The sequence below is a fragment of the Sceloporus occidentalis genome, unplaced genomic scaffold (assembly GCF_023333645.1).
Source record: "Sceloporus occidentalis isolate IW3139 unplaced genomic scaffold, rSceOcc1.0.p SCAF_4, whole genome shotgun sequence".
In the NCBI taxonomy this organism is placed as follows: Eukaryota; Metazoa; Chordata; class Lepidosauria; order Squamata; family Phrynosomatidae; genus Sceloporus; species Sceloporus occidentalis.
In genome coordinates, this window is record NW_028316984.1 from 104,318,739 (window position 1) to 104,345,808 (window position 27,070).

Sequence of the window (27,070 nt, forward strand, 5' to 3'; positions counted from 1 at the left end):
TTCCCTCGGTGCAAAACATGGCCAGACTTCCCTCACAAATCTGTTTTTGTTTCTGGGAAGGAACTGGCTAAGAATCATACTAGGGGGGAAAAGCAGGCTATCAACCACAGGTCAACAGGTTTGTCTTTAGTCATCAAGTCAAGTCGGTGTCTCAGAAGCCAAGTAAGTCTAAGTCACTGGCAAGGTTGTGTACATAACTTTATCAAAGTAAGAGAAAGGTTGGACTGCAAAGTTATTGTTGAGTCTCTTGTCAGCACATGAGCGTAACAGTAAAAGTGGCAAGCTTGTTTAAAACATGTCCCTACAATTCTTCAATATGTAAAACACTCTACTGTGTGTGTTTGAAATGAAGTGGCACTTGGGCCCCTGGCCTATTCGAAGAAGCTGTCTAGCTCTATTTTGTGTTCACACTTAGCCTCCTCAGACCCTAATACTGGTTATCACAAGTAATATATGTTCCTTGGGCACAACCTGATCCAAAAGGTACAGGTGCAATTGGGGGGGGGTGAATATCCAAGACAGACATGTCCAGACAAGCCCTAAAGATTGGAGATGTCACCTTCTAGGTTGACACTATTAACATTTGGGTGAGGTGCTTCAGGTATGATCAGCTGTGGTGGGGGTCTGTTATTTTGCTTCATGATCTGGTGGGAATGGGCACTTGTCTGTCAAAAACATTACACAGTTTTATAAAAAAGCATCCCCCTTTTCCCCATGAGGTAAGTCCCCCCCTGTCATGGTTCCAGCTGATCTCAATTTTGAGATCAGTTCTGGGGTGGTTGGGGCTCCTAGCAGCTGAATTTGGGGGCCACTCTTTTTGAACAAAGACAGCTGGTTTCCACAGAATGTGGTCTTCATGTGGGAACAATCAAGAAGTTGGGGAGATAGAAATCCAGGGCATATGCAATGTATATTCGGCTGATATTGAGAGTTCGACTATAACATGCAATAGGTTTATGAATCCACTCTGCTCTTAAGTAAACCAAGCAGGCTATTATCACATTTCTCTTAAAGATTCCATACAGGACTGAATGGATTTTGTCACTTTAAAGAAGAAGGGGCAGTACAAATACTGATTGGCTGATTGTTTGTAACAACACCACTAAGCACATGTGATAGGTTCCCCCAGGAAACCAGGTATGATAGATTATTTAATATATATTTGTGCAAATAGAATTTGTACTGTAAAACCCATATGTTTAAACAAACAAACAGACCAGAAGGACAGGATAAAGGGAAAGTCAAAGAAAATGCTAGCACTTTGTGATGAAGATAGATATGTGTGTCATTTGAAGGAAGAGGGTGGTCAGGCTCCCTTGACTGGCACAAAAAAAGATTTTGTGCAAATACTGTACTTAATATCTCTTCCATAAATTCTTAGCTGAAGAGCAATTAAACTGGCCTGCTTTTTCCCTCCAAATACCAATGCCTTACAACATGAAACGGAGACCTCCAGTTGACTGACAAACTACTTTCAACCCATCCTTTTAAAAACCTTCTATTTTGTCTCACTATACAGCTGGTTTTTGATTATCAAAATCTTTGCTAAAATAATAAACCTCTTTGCCACTCATCCCAAAATAAGCCCAGTCATGTTTTCTTTTCCTATTAATTTTTGGTCACAATGTCTAGCTAATGACCTACAGGTCCTTGGTATTTCAAGCAGAAGACTGTGATTATTAGCAGGATAAGGAAGGAGGGGCAGAGAGCAATGGCTATACACATGACTCCAGGATCACTTTTTGGCTTTTGATCCAGAAGCTTTGTATGTCTGTTGTTGCAATATTTTATTTTTGCTACTATTCTTATTCAGAAAACAGTATATATAGCCACTAAATCATTTGTGAACAGAAATGCAATTGTATTAAAGGTTGACCTCTTGACATAAACAATGGAACTAGTGGTAAAAAATGGAGTGTCAATTGGTCAGCATACTGCATTGCAGATTCCACCACAACCAGTGAATTTCTGACCACCTGAAAAAACATGCTGAGTTTTGTTTTGGTCTAAAACAAGGTAATAACTTCCGTTCCTCTTGCCTGACCTTTCCATTTATCTACTGTAGCTGAAACAATAAGACAGTGCCTCAAAAAAGTCTATTATCTCCACATCAGTAAGGTAATGATCTGATAGTTCCATGCCAGGTTTACACAATGGTCAAAGTAATGGAGAAATGGGTCTGAAATGTGAGATGTTGTAGCCGTCCATCCAAAGTTATTATTCCCTGATTAAGACCATATGTTTAGAACACATTCATGTTTATAGCTAAGCACTACTGGCTTTCCTAGCACTATTAATCATGCTCATCGTGTGGAGATGCCCATTCATGATGAGCAAAGAAAGGAAGAGGAGTACTAGAGAGTGAAATTACACAAAGAATAGTGAAAACTCAAACTAGTACTTAGAAACAGTTAGAAATGCAAATATGCCTCAGTTAACAAAGTAGATGTGTTCCTAGGCATCACTTCTTTAACAGAAAATTTTGTAATAGATGTAGAAATAACATGGAAAGAATAGGGATGGGTTCCTACATCACAAAAAGAACAGCACTTCAACATGTTTCAGCAAACCTTTTATTCATAACTAACAATGAACATGTTAAATGAAACAACCAGGTCAGATAAGGGAAAGAATTGTTAATAATTATAACTAGTTAGTACCAACTTCTAGGTGGAGTGTTACTGTGTAAAACTGAAAACACCATTCACTCTGAACACTTTTCAGTGAGCTAGAAAAGAACTGTCGGACGCCCTAATGTGGCACCCTGTCATGGCTGGCTTCAGGCTACCAGTAGACTAGAGTAGTGGTTCCTAAATTAGCTGATGTGTGGGACCAGCAAGGATTTTTCCCTAGCATGCTAGGTGACACCATATTTGTGCCCACTCATTACAATGATTTTTTTTCCAGCTGAGCTTCTTGAAAAATGAGCCCAGTCTCATAGCCAGTAGCTTGTGGACAGCTACTCTCTATTGGCTGTGTCAGGTCATATACCACCACAGCTTCCTAGCCAGTAGCTCATGGACCAGCACTGGTCCCGAAACCAACACTTTTAATAGCACTGGGCTAGAGGGCCATATGAATTATCCTTCCTTGGTTGTGCCAGGTACATACTACCACAGCTTCCCACTCCTTCCAAAAAGATACTTTCCTTCTATTAAAGCTGGACAGAACAGTATAATTTTGGAGATAAATTATCCAGATCTCCTCCTGTGTTCAAACCTCCCATGAAATCATGAAACTAGGTTGATCCAGTTTCACCTGAGAGTAATTCAGAGGAAGCCCATTTCTCCTTGAATGTCTTCTAACCCCTATCCCTTTCATGCCACTATGATTCCACATCAAGAATGTAGTTTGGTGAAATATTAAAGGGGCTCCCTGGCTGAGAATGTCCATCCCTAAATTATAAATTCTAGGATTCCATAGGATAGAACCACAGCAGTTAAAATGCAGTCATAATGCTATGACTGTGTAGTGTGAAAGAGTCCCCAGAATCAATTCACTTGGCTTCAGGATTCTGGATTCATCCAACTCATCTCATCACATAATAATAATAATAATAATAATAATAATAATAATAATTATTTATATCCCACCTCTCCCTATATTGGATCCTTAAGGTGCTACACACAAGAGCAAGACAGACAACCCTGTCAATGGCTTGCATATAGATGAAGAAAAAAAAGCAACAGAACTCCCTGTAGCAAGAAGCCTAAATGCTCCATGGCCAGATGAGGAGGTTTCTATTCTCATGGTTCAAAATGAAAAGCTGGACACTTAGCTTCCACTGAATGATGTATACTTGGCCTTTACTGTAGGCATGAACACAGTAATTATATGAAGCAGTTGCAGGATACTTTGAAGCTTCTTTTGAAAGCCCCTTCAGAAACAGAAAGAGCCAACAGTAAACAATTTAATTTTGGCTTTCAAATAAAATGAGCTCATGTTTGGAACAACACAACAAAACAGAATCTGTGCTAATGGCAGAAAGCCTGATGTCCTTTTAAACAATTTGTTTTTCTTGCCTTTGACCTGTTTGAAAAAGGGACACTTGTGTCCATTAGTACTTAGATTTTCTTCAGAGATATCTTTGATCTGGTTAGGTTTGCATCTTTCCTTTCAGGATTTTGTCAGGAGCTGCATAATGCAGGAAATGACTGTGAAGGCAATTGCTCTATACAAGCTGTAGAATACAGAATGTAGTCCAGGACTCTGTAGCAAAACTGTGGACTGGGTTTGGCTGAAGTCAGAGTATGTCATGGTCAAGCAGCTGCACTGGGTTCCAGTCCCTTTTCAAACACAACTAAATATAGTGATTAAAGTCCTACATTGCTTGAGAACTAGGATGCATCTACCCTCTAGAAATAATGCAGTTATATACCACTTTAGCTATGGCTCAATGCTATGGAATTTGGGGTTCTGTAGTTATGAGAAATATTTAGCCTCCTCTGCCAGACAGTTCTGGTGCCACAACAAACTACAAATCCATATCCAGCAGAAGCAACTATCCCCTTTCTAGCCAAATATTAATAACATATGTACTTTTATAGCTTTTTTGTATAAAAGCAACACAATGGCAGGGCAGTCAGCATGGTGTAGTTTGACTGTTGGATTATGATTCTAGTGACCAGGGTTCAAATCCTGCTTGGCCATGGAAAACCAAGACCTTGGACAAGTCACATACACTTATTTTCAGAAGAGGACAATAGCAAAAGTCCTCAGAAGAAATCTTGAAAAGAAAACACCCTGAGTAAGGTAACCATGTTCACAACAACAACAACAACAACACTTTTCTATTAACTTGTCTCTCTCTACTGAAGAGTCTAAGGATCATGACACACATTATATTCCTTAGGTGTATACCTCAGGGTGTTCAAGTATATATCTCATAATATGAAATATGGATATGGAAAACAGCATCATAGAGAAGTGCTACTGCTGTTGCTGCCACCTTTATTTCCCCCATTTTTTTCCAGAACCAGGACTCATCTGAGATACAGAGCTAGCTGTAGCTCCTATCAAGTATATCATTTACTGGTGTGAAGAATGAGTTTAAAAATCATGACAACACTCAGGTAGTAAAGGCAACAAGATACTTTCTCATTCAAATCAGATATATAGAGCTTGGTGATGGACATGATTATAACAGTCTGTTCAGACATCATTATAGCTCAATGACTGAAAATTCTAGCATATCATGAACAAAGCACCTTCCTGGCTGCTCCATTGCAAGAACAAATAACAAAACTTTCATCCATGTTTTTCTTATTATGATGTCTGAATATAGCACTCTGGTTTGTCTGTCACACGTCAATACAGAGAACAACCTACCGTTTATTGCTGATTTAAAAGCTTGGTATATCAGGGAAGAGAGAAGCCAGACTACTGGTTTCAGATGTGAAGACAAAAGGCCATAGATAGAAGGCTTGTGGCTTGTTCATGCTTGCAACAGGGGTTATTGGACAGTGTCTACCAGGAAACTGCTCATAAATGAAAGGCTGGAATCCCTTATTGCAATGTGTAAACTGGGCCTATGTGTTAACATTTCACTCATGTGCTGCCTCCTCTCTCGGCTCCTTACAATTAAATAATGAAATTGTATGATCTCCCCCCAATTATCTTTGCTTCTCTTGCGAAGGGTATAGAACAGTTTCAGCAAATGTCTTTCATATGATATGACATTTATTGAAATGCTAAAACTTTAATATCAATATTACATTTCTTTTAAAAGACTCTCCATGTCTGGCTGCTATAATTTACTCTTGCTTAGTGCATTAGCAGGATAAAGCCAACTTTGACTGAGGTTTTCTCTTAAACCACCAAATACAGATGGGCAAATTTCTTAATATTTTCACTTGCTTGCCAGGTTTTGCTTCTGTTTCTGCTGACTGTGGGCAGGAAAATATTCAAATAGACAGTCTTTGGTGAGAGTCATTTCCCAAAGTGCAAATATTTCCACCATGGCATGTTTTCCTTAACCCTTTAGATAAATGAATCTAAAAGGATTACCAGCTAGCAAATGAGTGGTGATGGGAACAAGTTACATTATTGGTATATAGAGACATGATTATCTCCAGATCACTACCATCAAATCATATTTAAATAACTTCTTTAGAAGAAAGGGCAGTTACAGGAATATAGCTTTCTGCAAGAAAATAGCAACCTTATTCCACTGATTGTAAAGAAAACCCCAAAAGGTATTGACTACATTTTGTTTGTAGTACTGTACTTCTACTCAAATTCCATATTAAACAAGTAACCAGATTTCTTGGTGTGAGTGTTCTGTAATGATATTTTTGTTTGTTGAAAATATGTTCAGAATTAATCACTTCAGGCTTTAAACCAAAACTATATTAGAGTGCTTCCACTGTTGAGACTAATGAAAAAGAAGGAACTTTTCCAATGACTCAGGCAGCACTGTTTTTCACAGCTTTCCAAGAAGTCAGCCAAGTAGATGAATTGAAACAAAGAGTGCTGAGATGTCATACTAAAAGGCTTCCCTCTTCCTTTGATTGAGTCTGTACATGAATCCCCAACATATTTGACAGGTTAGAGACTATAGCACTGTCAGAAACCAGAAATTGTTGAAATGTGGAACTGTTATGTGCTCTGGTCACTAACTTGCCAAATAAAGGGAATGTCAACATTGGTGTTGATGGAAACTCCCTTCTCAAGGCTATTAACAACTTCTGCCCCCCCCCCCCATCCTCTCCCACCCAGTGCACCATTATGTGCAAATGTTCCTTAGACCTTGAGCACAAGCCATTTAGAGATCTAAAATTTACAACAACATTTTGAAGTGTGCCCAGAGACTAAATATGTACAAGACCTGGTTCCCACCAATTGTCAGGCCACCACATTTTGAACCAACTAGAATTTACAGATAGTATTCATAGACAATACAGTTGAATTATTTGACACTCTTCTGAGCAAGAACACAAACTGGTCAGACACACCACTCAGGCTTCTAGCAGCTGTGTGAGATGGGAAAAGAAAAATATCCAATGGCAGCTCACCTATTTTGGCTGGTGGAGCTGAAAGTGCTAAGGCAAAGCAAGGGACAAAAGTGGGAATGCACACACACACATGCTCAGGCAAGAGTGAAGGGGAAAAACCTGAAGAGGTTTTCCTCACACATACACACACACACACACCAATCAGCCAAGGAAGTGTGAAGAAGATCCCAGAGTATTTCTGCAAACTCTCTTCTACCTCCTGGTCAATCACTCACCCCAAGAACAAACCTTTTAAAAAAGAGCTGAAGAGCAGATAAAAGGGAGCCCATTTTAGAAATCACTGAACTGTTTATTCCCAACTCAGGCTGCATCTGCACTTGCAGAAATAATCCCGATTTAATTTGAGATTGCTTTAACTGACATGGCTTAACAAACTACAGTTTCCAGAATTCCATAGCACTGAGCCATGGCAGTTAAAGTGGTATCAAACTGGATTATTTCTGCAGTACAGATGCAGCCTCACTTAGGGTGGGAGGAAGCAGTTGTTTCAGCTGAAATGTGGAAATATACCTGTGGTGGAGAAAAAAAGGTGCTGGCTGCCCTCATCTCCTTGATGCAAGACAGATTGAAACTCCTAAGGGACAAGGAAGGCCTGTGGAAAGCCCTGCTTAAGATACTCTGGGAGTCTGGAGGAAAAACCTCGCCAAGCCTTCCCTGCATAGCAAAGCAAAAAAGCCTGACAGAAGCTCCAAGAAAAAATGTTGCCACAAGACAGTACCAGAAGGGACCACAGCACACATATTGAGATTCACATCAAAGAGGCCAGATTCTGCCTCAGCTAAACCTCACAGAACTGAAGTTTTATTTTTATCCCTATTGAGTACCTTTTTAAAAATTGCTCTCTCAATCCCAGATCAGTTTTCTTTTTTTCTCATGTTCTCTCCCTTTTCTATAAGGACCAGACAGGACAGAGAAAGAGTTCTCAGGTTTGGCCTTCAATATTTGCAACTGAGTAAGGTCTGCTCCAATAATGCTAATTTTATGCCCGTCAACTGGCTACCCCTTGTGGCTGCCCCATCCACCCACTCACTTGCCCCCTTCCTTTAGGCGCATTCTGCTCAGAAGAGGCCAAAGCAAACAGGAGTAGAGAGGATCCAGAAAATTAGCTGACAGACATCAATAATCTTCCTGTTAGTTGCAGACCTCAGTAGATGCCCAATGGTTCCAATACTTAATGCCAGCCCTGTCTTGATGTCTCCTAGTACCACATTCTTCTCAGCACACATTCTTTTCTACCCAAGGCTTTGGAAACACAAAATAGTAGAACATGATCACAAACTGGCTTCTTCTTCTTTTTAAAATAAAAACGTTTATTATAAGCATATCATAAATGTTAATAGTACAACACAAGAATAACATAGAATATATAAAAATCAAATTCAAATAATAAAAACTAATAAATTCATAACATAACAGTCAAAACTCAAGTATCCTTAGAACTTGAAGTGTTACATGTAAATAAAGCCTGCAATTATCTCAGCAGTTCAGTTTATACTTGACTAGTCCACACTTTCCAGGGTTAACTGGCCACAAATTGACTTCAGCTCCTGGGGAAATCAAGCAAGAGGTCTGGCATCAAACAAGAAAATAGTGTGACATTTTTGCACTGCACTTACCGATCTAGAGTATCCCGAGACACCTTACTTCCCCCAGCTCTCCTGCTGACACTGGCATTCTTGTTGGCAGTCATGGTCATTTCTGCTCTCTCTGGATCTTGAAACCTGGGGAAGAGAATGAAACCCAAGCACACTTGTTGAATCTCTGGACAATTATTACATTATTTATTCATGGATTCACTTATAGAATCATAGAATCATAAAGTTGGAAGAGACCACAAGGGCCATCCAGTCCAACCCCATGCCATGCAGGAACTCTCAATCAATGCATACCCATCAGATGGCCATCCAGCCTCTGTTTAAAGACTTCCAAGGAGGGAGACTCTACCACACTCCAAGGGAGTGTGTTCCACTGTCAAACAGCCCTATGTTATATACTACATAGAACTCAAAGCAACTTACAGACATTAAAACAAATACAGATAAAAATGCAGAGAGGACCTACTAAAAGTTAACATTACAATGTAATTAAAATATCTGCAGAATCAAAACCATCTAAAACAAATCAATTAACATGGCAAACAATTTTAAAAAATCAGTGTAACAGAGACAACAACCGCAAGCCCTATTAGTCAGGTCATGACCATCTGTTTGAATAAAAAAGTTTTCATCTGCTAACAGAAAGGCAACAAGAAGGGAGCCATCTTAGCTCCCCTAGAAAGGGAAATTCAATCTTATTCAAAATATCCAATAAAGTGTCCCAATTCACCGAATCAAAAGCCTTTTCGAAATCTATAAAAAGAAGACCTAATTTCTTTTCATTATGTTTTTCAAAATATTCTAAAATGTCAATTAACACCCTCGAGTTATCTCTCATATATCTGTTAGGTAAGAAACCTCTTTGATCCTTATCAATCAAATCAGTCAAGCATTTTTTTAATCGTTTTGCCAAAATGTTTGCAAAGAGTTTGTAATCGACACTGAGAAGAGAGATCGGTCTATAATTAGAGGGATCTTGGACATCTTTGCCTACTTTCGGAATTAGTATAATCTCTGCCTCCCTCCAAGATGGTGGTATATCTCCCGTCAGAATGTCGTTTATTACCTGGTGCAGAGGGTCAGTTAATTCCTCTATAAAGGTTTTGTAAAAAATGGCCGTAAGTCCCATCGTTTCCAGGAGCTTTCCCCACTTTAGATTGTTTAATCGCCTCCCTAATTTCGTTTTGAGTTATTGGCTGATTCAGCATTGCTTGCTGATCTACTGTCAGTTTTTCCATTTGAACTTTCCCAAGTAATTCGTTCCCTTTTTGTTCTTGAGGTGTCTGTTTTGAATATAGTTTACTAAAAAAGTTCCAAAACTCCTCTTTGATTTCCTTTTGGCTAGTTAGTATCCTATCTCCTTTTCTTATTCTATTGATCGTTCTCTTTTCCCTTTCCTTTCTCACCCTATAGGCCAACCATTTCCTGACCTTGTTTGCATGTTCAAATTGTTTTTGTTTTGCCAATTTCAATTTATAGGTAATTTCATTTAGTGCCTCAAATTCTAATTGTTTTTTCAGGAGTTTAATTTCCTTTTGGGTCTCTTTGTCTTTCGGGTTTTTGGATAATTCTTCTTCCTTATTCTTCAATAAGTTATTTAGATAGGAGATTTTCCCCTTCTTTTCTCTTTGGCTAACTATGTTTTGTTGTGTAAAAAACCCTCTTATTACCGCCTTGCCTGCATCCCATGTAGTGGCTAAGCTTGTTGCTCCATTCAAGTTTTGTTTGAAATATAATTGAATTGTTTCTTTTGCCTTCTTCAACACATTTTTATCCTTTAGCAGTTCTTCATTCAGGAACCAATTGAAGATCTTCCTTGAGTCTTTTAAAACTAACAGTATCGGATTGTGATCTGAGATCTCTCTGTTTAAAATTTCTATATTTTCAGTTTCTCTAATTATATTATTCGTTGACAAAATCAGGTCTATTCTTGAAAGCGACTCATGTCTATCCGAGTAGAAAGTATATCCTTTTTCATCATCATGAAAATGTCTCCAAGTATCCACTAAGCCAAAATTTTCTTTGAAATCAAAGAAGGATTTGGGTAACTTTCCTTGGTTTAATTTGATTTTCTTTTCTGATTTTCTATCAACTTTGGGATCAATAACACCATTGAAATCTCCTAACACTATTATGTTCTCGTAATCATATTCTGATAGCTTTTCTTGTAAATTTTTAAAAAATTTTCCTTTTTTTTTCTTGGGGTCCATACACTCCCACCACCAAAATTCTTTCGCCCGCTTTATTAATTTCAGTTCCTAAATACCATCCATTCCTGTCCTTAAAAATCTCTTTAGATTCAAATTGATCCTTAACATAGATGATTATGCCTCTCTTACTTTTATCAATGGTAGCTGTGTATTCTTTCCCTAATTTTTTATTTTTAATCAATCTGACATCTTTAGATCTCAAGCGTACTTCTTGAAGACAAACAATATCTGTCCCTTTCTTTTCTAAGTAGTGAAACTCTTTCTTTCTCTTCTGAGGGGAGTTTAAGCCTTTGATATTCCATGAAAGGAATTTCATCTTTAAGATGTTTGAAGATTTAGTAAAAGAGAAGAGAGTAGGAAAAGAGAAGGGGTGAGGGAGGGGGAAGATTCCTCCAAAAAAAGAGATGTCGCAAAAAAGAGGCCAGATCAGTTGGGGCTCATTTGAGGAAATATACTTTTATTCCAAAGGGGTCTAAAACATTTAATAAGCAGATTAAGTAGAGTATAAGTAGTTTTAAAAAGATTATCGGTATCTTAGAGGTAATTTTAGACCTAGTAATATCCTTATCACCATTCACAATTTGAGGAAAAAAAGGGGAAAGGTAGAAAAAGAAAGGAAAATTTCATCCGATTTTTAACTAAAAATCTTTCATCTTATTTAATCATTCGGTGCTTTAAGCCTATCTTCCACAACATCTTCTCTCCTGTTCTCCCCTCTCCCTTCATCTCCGTCTCTGTCATTATTCTTATTCATTTCCGTTAAGAAGGCTCTTGCTTTTTCAATGGAGTTCAGTTTTATTTTTCTTTGTCTCCAAGTCAGAACCACCCCATCAATGTCTTCCCATTTAAAAGGGATCCCTCGTGCCTTTAGTTGGTCCGTTAGAAAGAAGTAGTCCCTTCTTCTTTTTAAGATTTTCCCTGGGACATCCCGTAGCACCATAATTTCTTTATCGTCAATTATCAGCTTTGTTTTAAAGCTTTGTTGAAGTATCAGGTCTTTTGTTTGTCTACGGACAAAATAAATCACCACGTCACGTGAAAGGTTCTTTAATTTCGCTATTCTTGAATTGATCCTGTATGCTCGGTCAATCTCCCAGGGAAAATGAGCTTCAGATTCTCCAATGAAATTCGCCAATATGGGACATAGGAAGGTGTACAGATTTTCATTTATTTTTTCCGGGAGACCACGGAGTTTTAAACAGTTTTCTCTTTGTTTTAGTTGTAATCTTAAAATCTCGTCTTGGCAGTATTGTTGCTCTTTATTAAGAAGTTCCATTTTCTCGTCCGAGTTTTTAACATCATCCTCAAGTTTTGTAATCCTCCCATTGAAGGTGTTTAAATCTCCTTCAATCCTATCCAATCTAAGAGTAATTCCATTTAGATCTTTCTTAATGTCATCGTTTGATTTCTGGATTGCTAAATTCGTTTCATGTTGTAATCTCCTCATTTCTTCCATAAGTTGTCCATTTTGTTCTGCTATTTTTAGAGGCATTTCTGATGAAGATCTACCTTGTAGCATGGCAGATGCTTGTGCAGTGGCTTTTCTTGTACTAGCTGCCATTCTAGAGAAAAGGGTTTTGAAACGATGGGAAAGGGGTGGGCAAGGGGCAGGGGAAGGCAAAAGCAAAGATAATTTAGAGCTAATTTTGTCAGGAAAGAGGTTTCCCCCCTTTTCCCCTTTCCCACAAAGGATAATAAATTCTTATGTCTTGATGTTGGACAAAACTTTTACAATTGGATACAAAAAATGTATAATAATTTATAATAAACAAAAAGCAAAATTAAGAATCAACAGAGAGAAAACTGATGACATTGTAATTGGTAGAGGGACGCGTCAAGGATGTCCACTTTCTCCATTACTCTTTCTATTAATAATGGAGCTTTTAATAAGAAAAATAAAAATGGATGTTGAATTTAAAGGGATTAGAATAAAAAACAACAATTACAAAATCAGAGCATTTGCTGATGACATAGTTATCATGATTGAGAATCCAAAAGAGAACATCGAAAGAGTACTTGAGCTATTGAATATGTTTGGAGAGGTGACAGGATGTAAAATCAATAGAAATAAATCTGCCATATTAACAAAGAATTTAAAACCCATCGAAGACAAAGAATTAGAAATTGAATCTGGTATGAAAGTAGAGAAGAAAATAAAATATTTGGGAATAGTTCTTTCAAAAAAGAATACTGAATTATTCGAGAATAACTATAAAAAAGTGTGGAGTGTTATTAGAAATGATCTGATCAATTGGAATAAACTTAATTTATCCCTGTTAGGAAGAATCTCTTTGATTAAAATGAATATATTACCAAGATTACTTTTCCTCTTTCAAATGCTCCCAATTATACATTCAGACAAAATTTTTAGGGAATGGCACAGAGACGTATCTTACTTTATTTGGAGAGGTAGGAAGGCAAGAGTGAAGTTACAAACACTTCAAGATGCGAGGGAAAGAGGAGGTCTAGGACTCCCGAATCTAAAACTTTACTTTGAGGCATGCTGCTTCTGGTGGATTAAAGACTGGGTGTCTCTCAAAAACGATAATCTATTAGAACTGGAAGGAGATGGTCTAAATTTAGGTTGGCATGCCTACTTAGCCTATGACAAAGACAAACATATGTCACACTTTTACAACCATGCTATAAGGAAGCCCCTAATTAAGGTATGGAATAAGTATAAGAAAAGAATATTACCTGAAATGAGAGGTTGGGTTTCTCCTCTAGAAGCCTTCCACAGAAGGGAACTGACCAAACCCAAAATATGGTTTACATATGATCAGTTACTTGTGATCAGAAATGGAAATGTAGAACTAAAAACGAAAGATCAACTTCAAGAACTGGGTTGGGAGATAGGATGGTTCACCTACAGGCAAATAATTGAAAGATTTAAAATGGATTTGAAAACATTTGGTTTTGATTTAGATGATTCAAAATTTGACTTGGGTAAGATGCTTGTCAAAGAAAATAAAATTATCAAAAAAACATACTCCTTCTTACTTAAGCTGGGTATAGAAGAAAATTATATTAAAGAACAAATGGTAAATTGGGCTAGGAATATCGGGCATCCTATCCAACTCGAAGAATGGGAGAAAGCATGGTCTAAGGGATTTAAATATACGGTTTCCCAAAATATAAGAGAAAACTTTTATAAACTTTTTTTTTATGGTATTTATCTCCTGACAAAATTGCTAGAATGTATAAAAATGGAAACCCCCTATGCTGGAAATGTAGAAAGAATCGTGGTTCCTTCTATCATTGCTGGTGGACTTGCCCTCAGGTTAAAAAATACTGGGAGATGATTAATAATACGATTGGTGAAATTCTCGATGTGAAAATCCAGCTTAAGCCTGATTTATACCTATTGGGAATCGTAGAGGAAGAGTTGGAGAAGAAACACGGTAAAGTGTTATATTACATGATATCCCTAGCTCGTATAAGTCTAGCTCAGAGATGGAAGGAGGATTCAATCCCGACGAAAGAAGACTGGTTAATGAAGCTGTATGAGGGGATGGAAATGGATAAACTCACCCAAAAGTTGAGGAATGATATGGAGGATAAATTTGCCGATGAAGTAAGCTCATAACTTTTTTTGAATCTACATGGGGGAATATTGCCGTCCTCAATGAAAAATAAAATTCTGTATTTCCATGTTGTAGGCAAACCTTGAGATTACAGATATGTGAACTAAGAAAGTACAAACATTCACTTATCTGACTGTATTAGAGAGGAAGCTTGGAAGTTGGTTTTTTTGGGGGGTGGGGGTGGGGGGAGGGTTAGATAGGAGTAGAATTAGAAGAAACAAGAACTATCTAAGTAGATTGTGAACAAGAATATGAAAAGAAGAATAGATAGAAGAAGAGGTTGAGTTGAGTTAAGAAGATTATGTTGGATAAGTACTTTAGAAATAACCGATATTTGGTATTATAATTAGTATGATATGTACTTTTTGTTAAGACTAATTTCCATGTAATTTATTCTTCTTCCTATTCGTTTTTTCTTTTCTCTTTTTCTTTTTTCCATAGGTTTTTATTGAATGTATGTTTATTGTATTTTTAATAAAGAAATTAATTTTTTTAAAAAAGGGAAATTCAAAGCCTGGGAGCAGCCATCAAGAAGGCCTCTCCCTAGGCCCATGAACATGATGGGAATAAGAGAAGGACACACCGAAAGATCTCAGAGCTTGATTGCTGCGCAGTCCCTAACCCTAGAATTGGTGCAGGTATGCTGCATTTTGGCAGTCTGCACTGTGCCATAAACTCAATCAAGGAAGCCATGGCCCTGAGTCTGCAAGACCTGGATATATCTGATGATGACAGGGTGACTTGGAGGTCTCTCATTCATAGGGTCACCATAAGTTAAAGTTGACATGACATCAATTAACAATAACATTAGCCTAGATTGGACCTGATATTTGTTTGTCAATTTCAAGGGCCAATATAGATTAAAACACCCTGCACTAGTTCTGCAACCATCCTGTCAATTGTACAACTGAGAGAAGTATGTGAACCAAGCCTTCTCATGCAGGAATCCAGCTGTGCTACTTGATTAGCTTCAATCGACAAATAAACCCTTATTCATAGTTTTTTGTGGTTTTTTCGGGCTATGTGGCCATGTTCTAGAAGAGTTTCTTCCTGACGTTTTGCCAGCATCTGTGGCTGGCATCTTCAGAGAATGCTGCCTGGAAAGGAGTTGGTGTCATAGCAAGCCAAGAGCAGGTTTCGGAGGATGAGGAGGAGGATGGGGCTCCTCCAGTGCAAGGGGTAATTGAGGCTACACCAGGTGCTAATCCTGCTCTGCCAGAGCCCAGCCCTGATCTCCCAGCCCCAGAGGAGGAGGTTCAGCCAGGTCCTAGTGTTGATGGGATTCCTTGGGTGGTACAGCAGCCTAGTGGTGACTCTGGGGAGGAACCAGGCCTGGAGGTTCCCTCCTTTAGGCTACGCAGGGCTGAGAGTGCTGGCAGATGCAGGTCCAGGAGGATTGCTGAGAGACAATTGGCAAACAAGCCTCAGCTGGCACCGAGGAGAGAATCTCCTACTTAACCATCTGTGAGATGCTAACTTGGTGCCAGAGTTTATTGCATGATCCTTTGGTGTGATTGCTGCTGGCACTGGCTCTGTTTATCCTGACTCCTTGTTGCCTTGACTCTTGACCTTGGAATGGACTGGACTCTTGCTACTTCTGGCTACCCTGACCCTGGACTGGACTGACTACTCTGACCTCTGTTTTCCTGACTTTGGCTCTGGCTTTCGGCTTGCTCTTTAACTCTCACTCCTTGCAGGTTTGTGGACTGTTTCCAGTTGCTTGCTAATTACCTTGCTGAGCCATCCTTATCAGCATTGTTTGTGTGTGCTGGCTGCAGTCCAGGACAGTTGGGTATATATATTGTGTGACCTGGAAAGGCAGAAGGGATTTGTATGTGTATTGTTCTGTTGCTAATGGCAGGCTTCAGCACCTCTGTTTTCTCTGGATTCAACTTGAGTTTGTTTTTCCTTATCCACCCCATTACCAACTCAAGGCAGGCATTTAGAGGAGAGATACCATCCTTGGTCACTGCAGCAGTCGGAGACAGAGAAGTAGATTTGGCTGTCATCAGCGTACTGATAACACCCCGTCCCATGTCTCCAGATGATCTCTCCCAGCGGCTTCATGTAAATGTTAAACAGCAAGGGAGACCGAATGGCGCCCTGAGGGACGCCAGATGTCAACCCTCTTTTAGGAGAGCAGCTGTCCCCCAGCATCACCATCTGGAATCTGCCTGAGAGGTAGGATCTGAACCACTGCAACGCAGTGCCCCCGATACCTAACTCCCTCAGGCGTTCCAGAAGGGTATCGAAAGCCGCTGAGATGTTCAAGAGCACCAACAAGATCACACTCCCGCTGTCAATGCCCAGATGAAGATCATCGATCAAGGTGACCATGGCAGTCTCAACTCCATATCCCGCCCTGAAGCCGATTTGAAATGGGTCTAGATAATCTACCCAACTTCTTTCCAGGCAAGCATTCTCTGAAGATGCCAGCCACAGATGCTGGTGAAATGTCAGGAAGAAACCCTTCTAGAATATGGCCACAGAGCCTGAAAAATCCACAAAAAACTATGGATGCCAGCCATGAAAGCCTTCGCCTTCACAAACCCTTATTCATATGTGATTAATTCAGTACAGTCTGGCAGCTACTCCAAAACTACTCCCCCATAGCACCATTCCCTAGCATATAGGCAACATATACAAAAGCCAATCAAATGGATGAATCAGATTGGGTAAGTCATTTCAACATCAGCTTCCATCTCCAGTGGGCATGGACCATTGCTCATCTCATTGCTCATCTCTGCAAAGAATTTGCAAAGAATTTTCAGTCATACATGAGTTAAACCCATGCAATTTCCTCTGGAGTCTGCACCTAAAAGGATGACATACACATCTAATAAAGAAATAAATACTGAAATGTTCACATGAAAGAGGTGAAAATAATATTCAGATAGTTGGTGAAGAGGCAGTAGACTTTTCAAATGCACTGTGGAAAACACTAAGGATCAGAAAGGGAAAGAACATGACAATTGCTGAAGCTGTCAAACAAGTGTTTGATTTGATTTGTTCTCTTGCAGGATGATTTATATTGAGAAAACAACTAACAGATTATTTTTTAAAAATTACTTACTGTTTTGGGAACCATCAGGGAATATTCCCATATCATTTATACTATGCACTCTAAATATGATAATAAATTATCTGCCTGATTTACACAAAGAAAAGAGTTCATATTGGCCCGTTACAACGGGCAGGAAAGTACACGCAGAGCGCCTACTAGGGTTAGAAAGGGGCAGTGCTTCCGCACCCCCCTAACCCTAGTGCGCGCTCTGCGCGCACAAAATGACAGCAGCCGTTCCACACAGCCGCCGCCATGAGGACGTCACGACCGCACTGCCTCTATACGGTGCGCCACGGACGTGACGTCCTCGCTACGCGTCAGGGCGCTTAGTGCGCCCTTAGCGCGGAGCAGGAAGGAGCTCCGTTTCGGAGCTCCTTCCTGGTTTAGTCCACTGGGTGCAGCCTTCACATGGCTGCGCCCAGTGGACCAAAGGAGAAAGGGACCAAGCGGCCCCTTTCTCTTCCTCCCCGCCGCCGCGGGGTGTCCTTGGGGCTTGAAGCCCCAAGGACACCCCTTTTCAGGCTGTGGGGAAGCGGCCTTTTGCCACTTCCCCGCAGCCTGGAAAGCGGCAGATCGGGGCCTCAGTGGCTGCCGGTCTAACCACTGAGGCCCCGATACACCGGGGAAAGGGGCGGGTGCAGCCCGCCCCAAACAGGCGGTCTGTAACCCGCCATTGTAATCCTCAATTAATGAGCTAAATAATGGTCTACATCCCATTGCTAATCCAAGCTAAAGCAGGAGATCCAATGAATCAGTTCCTGAATGGTAAATCAACTCTTATGCGAATTCCATGATTCAGTGTGCCAACTTTAGTAGGATTTAGGCCAAGGTTTTTAGAGCCAAGGGGTATATTCTGTGTATCCCCAAAGTTAGTAAGAAATTATCATCCCCTCACAACTGGCCATGATCTAGTTTCATGGGACCTGGGCCTACAGGCACAAGGTGTATTGAGGTGTGAGGAGGTAGCTTTAAAAAGAATTCAGTTCTGTCATGACGTCCATCCTACTTTAATTGTCTGTTGGTAGGGGCGATATTCTGAACATGATGAACCAAGACAATGGGAGGGCTAGCTCCAGACACAACGCAACAGTGGACAACAGCCTGCAATCCAAGAAATCTCAGCACTTGATCTTGATGTTTCTACAGAATCAACCACCTCCATAGGTGGGGCACACACTCCTCCACCCCCATCTGATCACCACAATGGGCAAGGAAGGAAGTAACAAAAAGGGAGTGAAGCACTGGCCCCAGGTCAGAGGAATGGCCTTTTAAACTCATTACTACTTAGGAAAAAGTGAGATCTGAGAGAGCCAGTTTGTGCTGAACAGCACTAAACACTTTTTTCCAATGACAAATGCTCTGGAGGAAATTTCTTCACTCTAAATTCCCTTAGGTTCTGCCATTCCAGCTTTCCTTGCTCCAACGTGTCCAGTGGAATTCTGCTCACGCACGGGAGAGAAGATTTTCCAACACAAAAAGCTCAACACAAGCTGCCCTCTGTCACTGCCTTTCTCTTTCCTGTCCCAACAACACATGATGTGCTCACTTAGGGCAGAACATGAGAAAACATATATAGCATCTCTTTCCTCCTGGATGCAGTGGCTCAGTGGTTAAGATGATAGTTCTGATGATCAGAAGGTTGGCAGTTCGAGGGCCAAGTCCTGCATGATGGGGTGAGCTCCTGTCACTAGTCCCAGCTTTTGCCAACCTAGCAGTTTGAAAGCATGCAAATGCAAGTAGATAAATGGGTACCACTTCTCAGTAGGGAGGTAACAGCATTTGGTGCAGTCATGCTGGTCACATGACCACCAGAGCAATCCTTGGGCAACGCTGGCTCTTCAACGTTAGAAACAGAGATGAGTACCGTCAGTTATGACTATACATTCATGTCAAGGGACTATCTTTACCTTTACCTTCCTCCTGGAGTGGGAGTGAGACTACTAGTGCAAAATTCCTGGCAGGAGACTAAGGTGGCTTCCTGATAGTGATGTAAGTGTTCTATTGTCTTGCCCTTGCATTCTACCCTAAAACTTTTCCATGTCTGACAGCTGTTAAGTCCTGGAAGGGGCTGCTGCTGTTCCTCCTTGCCAGAGGAAAGGGAAGGGAGGGAGGTGAAGATCTGGCTGATCTGAGTCCCTAGGAGAATGAAAAGGTGGGTGCACTCCATCCAAGAGTACACATTCATTTCTTTACCCCAACTAAACTCAAAGCAGCTGATTCACTATGGTCTGAATCACCTGCCCCATCTCTTCTTTCTGCACTGGCAAATAACAGCAACAGAGGCCACTCGTAGGGCTTGACAGTTATTATTCAGTGGAAGGATGGGGAGCTGTGTATGCAAACATCAGAAGTCAGCCTAGGTCTGCAGACATCGTTACTTCTAGGAAGAAGGTCCAGCAGAAGAAGATGCTCTGCTACAGGCTAGGGAACACTGATCATTATTGCATTTCCATGCCTTGCTCTAAGGTAAATTAATGAGTTTGGAGCAGGGGAGGATCAAGTCACTGTGAACAGGGGTGATGGTGCTGGCCTTGATTCTATGTGCAAGCACTCCAAAAGAATTACTCACTCTTGTCAATGGTGGCAACATTAAATAAAATAAATAAATAAAATTTTTATTTTTATACCGCACCTTCCAAAGATCAGGGTGGTTTACAGCAGGATAAAAACAATACAGGTAAACAACCTACATTAATATAAAAATACATGCAGTAAAATAAAAATAAACTAAAAGCCCCGTTAGCCGATCCTCTTGCTCTTAAAGAGGAAGGGAGGTCTGTTAGGACTTTACTCGGGTAATGCAGACTGAAATAGAAAGGTTTTTAGGTCCTTTCTAAATTGGGCCAGGGAGGTGGCCGAGCGGAGCTCTGTGGGCAGCGTGTTCCAAAGAGCCGGGGCGGCGATGGAAAAAGTCCTCCTCATGGTGGAGGTAAGCCTAGCCCCTGGTACCCTAAGTAATTGCTGCCCAGATGTTCTGAGGGTGCGGGACGGAATATACGGGGAGAGGCGGTCCTTCAGGTACCCATTCATAGTCCAGACCCAACACTCCGGCCATGACAGTAGTCTTTCCCATCCTGAACTGTAATCCCTATAATGGAAAGCTAGCATAACCATACTGGGCAGGATTGATGGAGACCGTATACATCTAGAGTACACCAGGTTGGTGAAGGCTGCACTAGTATGATGGCCATGCAGAATGGTTTATTTATATCTGAAGCAATGGCTCTTAATTTTTTATCTTCCAAATGTTTTTGAACTTCCACTTTCAGAAAACTCAGCAGGCATGGTAAACAGTAATGGGATGTGTGAGGTCCAAAGAGAAGCTGAATCATAACTTTACTCTGGGGATTATCGTACAAGGCTCAAAATGTGGAACAAATGCAGGATAGTAGTGTCTACAGCAGAACCTTATCAAGCAACTTCATCACTGCCCTGTAGCTGGTCTGTAGTCCACCCATGATTGTGGCACACCTTTTCATTAACAGGCAAAGCCTATCAATAGCTGCCAATTGCGCTGTTGTTGCACTAGCCCTCTCATGCAATAGGTTTCCAGCTGCAGTTCTGGGATAGGGCAGTCACGTAGTCTGTTTCCTCCTTCCTCCCTCTCCCTCTCCCTGCTCCTACCTCCCCCTCACTAGTCCTAAACTGGCTGGTTTTCTCTTTTTTACACTTTCATTTCTTTTCTCTCGACCTGCATTAAATCACATTGACATAGTTGCTAAATTATGTTTAAAAAAGAAATGTAACTAAAAAACAAAAAAAAAACCCAAATGGCATTCTGGGTAGAGCAATAGGGCAGGGAGACAGGGTTAAAGAGGAGTATGTGAAAGAGAGGGAGGGACTGTGTATGGCAAGCAACAGCCCCAGTCCCGTAAATGAAGACACATGTGATAAGGACTGCTTCAAAACCGGTTTGTACCCATTTCCTTTAATCAATGTGATTGCAGCAACAATTAAGCTCATGCAACAATCTCCTCTGTCTTCTTTCTTTCTTTCTTTCTTTCTTTCTTTCTTTTCTCTCTCTGTTTTGAAATCATTCCTCATATGGCTAAAATGTACTTCCACATGTCTGGAAACTGTATTTCATTGAACAGTGTTTTAAAAAGCAGGTTATTCAAAACATTCACATGAACAGTAGTTGGGATGCACTACTATGTACTCCCATGGGCTTGGAAATTAACAGGCAGAGTGGATTGAGCAAATTGACAGTGCATCATGAAACAGGAAACCTACGCCAATGTGTTGCATGGAATCAAAGTCTAAAGTCAATTTTAAAATGCACACAGCATCTACTGAAGGACAAGGCTGCTTGGACTATGAAAAAATGATTCAGGCATACCGGCCATAATTTCAAAAAAACACATGGTGCGAGTGGGTGTTGGTCTGGTCAAGTAAACAGAAGAGGATTCAAAATATAACAATATGGTTCTTCTTTATTAAAGGTTTTAAGGTTTACTACCCTAACACTAACGAAGCTTTTCCAGCTTGGAGATTTCAGTTTGAAAAATGTATTCAATATGTTTCACTTTTCCCTCTCCCCAAAACTGTTCCAGTTGATGGAAATAAAGCTAGACATGACATATAAACTGAAACATATTACATTTCATTTTAGATCTAAGTATATTTTATTTTTTAAAAAAGATTGAGGGCTTTTAAGATGACTCTACAGAGATGTAAAAGAGTGCAAAACACAAGAGAGAATAACTGCCACTGTCAAGAAATTTCTAGCTTCTAGAATACTTTCAATAATCAAATTTCATAGCCTGATAAAGTTACTGTTTTCACATTAAAGTGTGATCATTCCTCAGTACCTCTTCAAATTCTCAGGTGGCCCATTTTTATTTTATAAGCTGGTTTTCAATTTAAAAAAAAAGCTAAGAAGACAGGTTTTCAGAAACATACAAAAATGCTGCTGGCAAATTTTCCCAGTTGAAAAGACAATACCAAAGTTACAGCAGCATTTTACTGTGAATAATTTGCACAGATCCAGCCCAAGCCCTGGAATGCACAGCTGCATTAAACTTTGTGGTTCTGGCACTAAAAGGAGCATTATCACAGAGAGTACCCCCCTCCTGTGAACTTGATTTTGCACAAGTTCAAATAAATTCCAAAAAGCACACAGCAAAGTCCAGCTGCAGCCTTTCCATTCTTCATATAAAAAATGAACCCAACTTCACCCACATATCTCATTCAAAAGGTTACTGAATATCAGGAAAATCTGCTTATAGTTTTGGACCTCCCCCATGCCAAAGCTTGAGCAACCATTGTTCCTACTTTCTGATTTTATCAGGTACCATGGTTTCCCCTAGATTTCTAATTGTTGTTGTTGAGTGCCTTCAAGCCATTTCCAACTTATGGAGACCCTAAGGCAAACCTATCATGGGGTTTTCTTGGCAAATTTCTTCAGAGGTGCTTTGCCATTGCCATCCTCTGAGGCTGAGAGAGTGTGACTTGCACAAGATCACCCAGTGGGTTTCCATAGCTGAGCCAGGATTCAATCTCTGCTCTCCAGAGTTGTAGTCCAATGCTCAAACCACTACACAATGCTGACTCTCTAAAGACAGTGCTTGCTCTTTCTAAAGGCAGACCTTAACCAATTTGAGCTTCCTTATGAGGAAAAGTTGGAGGAACCAGTTTTGCAATAAATCCATTAAATTTATCCAAAGATACTTGACAGAGAGAAGACACTGCTTAGTAGGTTTAGATCACTGGGACACTACAAATCATGTTATTCAGTTACTTGTTGTTTTGTGCCTTCAAGTCATTTCCAACTAATGGTGATCATAAGGCAAACCTATCATAGAATTTTCTAGGGCTGAGAGTGTGTGATTCATCCAAGGCCACCCAAGCAGAGAATTGAGCCCTGATCTCCACAGCTGTAGTCCAAAACTCAAACCACTACACCATGTTTCTTCCACTAGAGTGGTCCATGAACTCAATAGAGTTCAAACCGGCTTCCGGGCGGGCTATGGAGTTGAGACTGCCATGGTAGCCTTAGTTGATGACCTCCGTCTGGGCATGGACAGGGGGAGCGTGTCCCTGTTAGTGCTTCTGGACATCTCAGCAGCCTTCGATACCATCGACCATGGTATCCTTCTGGGACGCCTGAGAGAGTTGGGAATTGGGGGCACTGCTTTGCAGTGGTTCCGTTCCTACCTCTCGGGCAGATCCCAGATGGTGGAGCTGGGGGACTGTCGCTCCGATAGGAGGGCCCTGGCATCTGGTGTCCCTCAGGGAGCGATTTTGTCCCCTATGCTATTCAACATTTACATGAAGCCGCTGGGAGAGATCATCCGGAGACATGGGGCGCGGAGTTATCAGTACGCTGATGACACCCAGATAATTTTCTCTATGTCTCCGACTGATGCAGTAACTAAGGATGGCATCTCTCCTCTAGATGCCTGCTTGGCGTCGGTAATGGGCTGGATGAGGGAGAACAAACTCAGTGTGAATCCAGGGAAAACGGAAGTACTGGTGATAGGTTCCCCGGTTTCGGGTGGTGAGATCTGTCCTGAATGGGGTCACGCTCCCCCTGAAAGACTCGGTGCACAGCTTGGGAGTACTCCTTGATTCGTCGCTCCAGCTAACTTCTCAGGTGGATGCGACGGTCAGGAGTGCTTGTTATCAGCTACGGCTGATACGCCAGCTGCGTCCCTACCTGGACCGAAAGGACCTTGAATCTGTTGTACATGCTTTGGTAACCTCTTGATTAGACTTCTGCAATGCGCTCTACATGGGGCAACCCTTGTACCAAACCCGGAAGCTGCAATTGGTGCAGAACATGGCAGCCAGACTGGTTGCTGGTAGTTCCAGGTCGGACCATATAACACCTATTTTAAAAGACCTTCATTGGCTGCCTATTTGCTTCCGAGCTCAATACAAGGTGTTGGTTTTGACCTATAAAGCCCTAAATGGCTTGGGCCCAGGGTACTTGGAGGACCGCCTCTCCCCATATAATCCGCCTCGCACACTCAGAACTTCCGGGACCAAATTGTTGGAGGTCCCTAGGTCCAACTTGATACGGACCTCACAGAGGGCTTTTACTACTGCTGCCCCTTCTCTCTGGAATAAGCTCCCTGCAGAGCTTCGCTCCGCCGCCTCATTAGCTGTCTTTAAGAAACAGCTGAAAACATATCTATTCCGGCTGGCCTTCCCACCTTAGATTGTCTGTTTATTTTCCTGCCCTCCTTTTCTCTTTCGACCCCGGACCGTTGTAAACTCCTTCTCTCTTTTCCTTGCCCTTGACATGTATATTTTATTGTTTTCCTGTTCCCGTTTTTGTAGTAATGTTTTTAACTGTTATATTGTATTTTTATCTTGTATCGGAATGTTTTAAAAATTTTGTAAGCCGCCCTGATCATATCTATGGAAGGGCGGGGTAGAAATAAAATTTATTATTTATTATTATTATGATTATTAGTATCTTGTGCTCTGACCATGCACTCAGTTGCAATCTAAGACCAAAGCTTCTCCCCCACCCCAGTAACTATATAAGGAATGCTGAGTGGAGAGAAGAAAGGTAAAAGGGCATGTGGAGCAGTAATGGAAAGACTAAAGCTGAAAGGGACAACACAAATGGGTTTGGAACACTCTTCTCTCTCCAGTCCCCCCCTCCCCCACCACCACCACCGTGGATGAAATTTGATGTGTCTTTCGCTAGTTTTATATATGGTAATAGAGCCATGGAAAGAAAGGAAGAAAGTCATGGTATCTAGACCATTTTGACTATCTATTTCAAGTAAGGCTGTCTTTAAAAAATTATATTCATGTCAAACTGGAACTAAGCAATGCATACACAGTGTACAAAGAACAGAGAGGGAGTAACAAACTAAGAAAAAATGATGGTTAATTGAACCTAATGAGAAAATTGTTCATGCAGGCTGGCAGAGCAAGACACCATCCATAATAGAGATTATACATGTAGGTGTAGTGTGTATCTGAGGAACACATATTCATAACACATATTCCTCCTCCACATTGCTCATACATCATAACACTCAGATACATCAACTTGTCTCGCCTCTCATACACACATGCACACTTAAAGTTTAACAGCTGACCATCAGTTTAACAGACTGCCTGTTTTCTGTGAAAAACAGCTTCCCACCTGTCCAGAAGGTTTGTGCACTGTTTCTTAAATTTCCAAGCAATTTGAATGAACACTTGAATGAACACTTCACACCACCTCAGCTCCTAAACAAATGGCTAGGAAGGCCTCACTTCTGCTAAAGATCTTGCTAAAAATCTGCTAAATCTGGCTACTTATATTATTGCAGATGATTTGTCCCTTTTGTTGAGTTTGTCTTCAGAAGTAAATTGATAAAACTGCCCGCACCCATAAATCTATATATTATGTGTTTTACTTCATTACTACATTAGTCTTTCAAAAGAGTCTCTCTATAACCATGGCTAGTGCCCTGCAATCTAGCCAAAGCTTTGGCTATGCTTCACAAACTATATATACATATAAAATTAAGGAATGGCATAGTAAAGGGTGTGTGTCTGTCTGTCTGTCTGTCTGTCTGTCTGTCTGTCTGTCTGTCTGTGTGCACATGCCTTCAAGTTGTCTGTCAACTTATGGCTTACGAATTCCATGGGATTTTCTTAGGCAAGAAATACTCAGAGGTGGTTTTACCAGTTCCTTCCTCTGAAATATAGCCTACAGCACCTGGTATTTGTTGGTGGTCTCCCATCCACGTACAACATCACTAGAAAACATTTCTGATGATGATGAGATGACTGATGATATTTATTCCTTACCCATATCTCCCCATGGATCGAGGTGGGGAACAACAACAATTGACAGACAAACATTAGTTTAAAAGACATTGGTTAAACACACACATCAATTAAAAGAACAAACAAGATGTACACATATTAAAACAATCTATATTGAAAATTCATCATTTAAAATTCACAATTTGAAATCATCTGAATAAGCCTCCCAGAAGAGATTGGTCTTCAATGTTCCTTTGAATTCATACAGATTAGTCAGCTGTCAAATCTCTTCCAGCAGGTCATTCCACAGTCTGGGGACTGAGGTTCTCCAGCATAACCAGTATACTTAAAAACACCTATAGAAGATAATTTTCTCTGTTCCTGCTTTTATAGTATCAGAAACAAAGGAGATACCTGGCCACATCACATTAATAACCAAGAAAGAGGGAGAGGACAGGAGCCCTCAAAGAGTGCTCTGTCCTTTTAGTGCACTGAACAAATCCCCATCTTCTCTACACAGCCGGACAGATTCAGATGAGTGGCAATGGTTCAGGTTTACAAGCCTCCACTTAATGGCTGAGTACGTGGGTACTATGACTACTATATATTCTTCACCCCTACCTCTATTTGATTTTGCAGAATGTAAAAACAGGAAAGTTTAGTAGGCACAAACCACCATCACTAGATTCTGTGGCAAGTTGTTAATGCCTAGCATATCTCTCTTGTCCCCTTTTCCCATAAACATTATTTTCTTTGGTTCAGCACTGGTGACAGCCCCCCCCCCCCCCAAAAAAAAATCTATTGCTATTTAATGCAGGAAACTGGGTTTTTACAAGAAGCTGTTGATACTGCTCCAAATAGACTGGCCAATGTTGGTATGATGAGT

At 40.6% G+C, this 27,070-nt stretch overlaps 1 protein-coding gene across 4 annotated transcripts in view; it reads right to left on the bottom strand.

The window, feature by feature from the left end:
- The window catches only part of LOC149314445 (DENN domain-containing protein 2B-like), a 228,540-nt gene that overhangs the window by 124,718 nt on the left and 76,752 nt on the right, over positions 1 to 27,070 (bottom strand). For all 4 annotated transcript variants that reach the window (XM_089521130.1, XM_089521132.1, XM_089521129.1 and 1 more), the window contains one exon: positions 8,630 to 8,734. In XM_089521130.1, the coding sequence (XP_089377256.1) occupies positions 8,630 to 8,734 (105 nt within the window). The remainder of the gene's footprint in view (positions 1 to 8,629; positions 8,735 to 27,070) is intronic.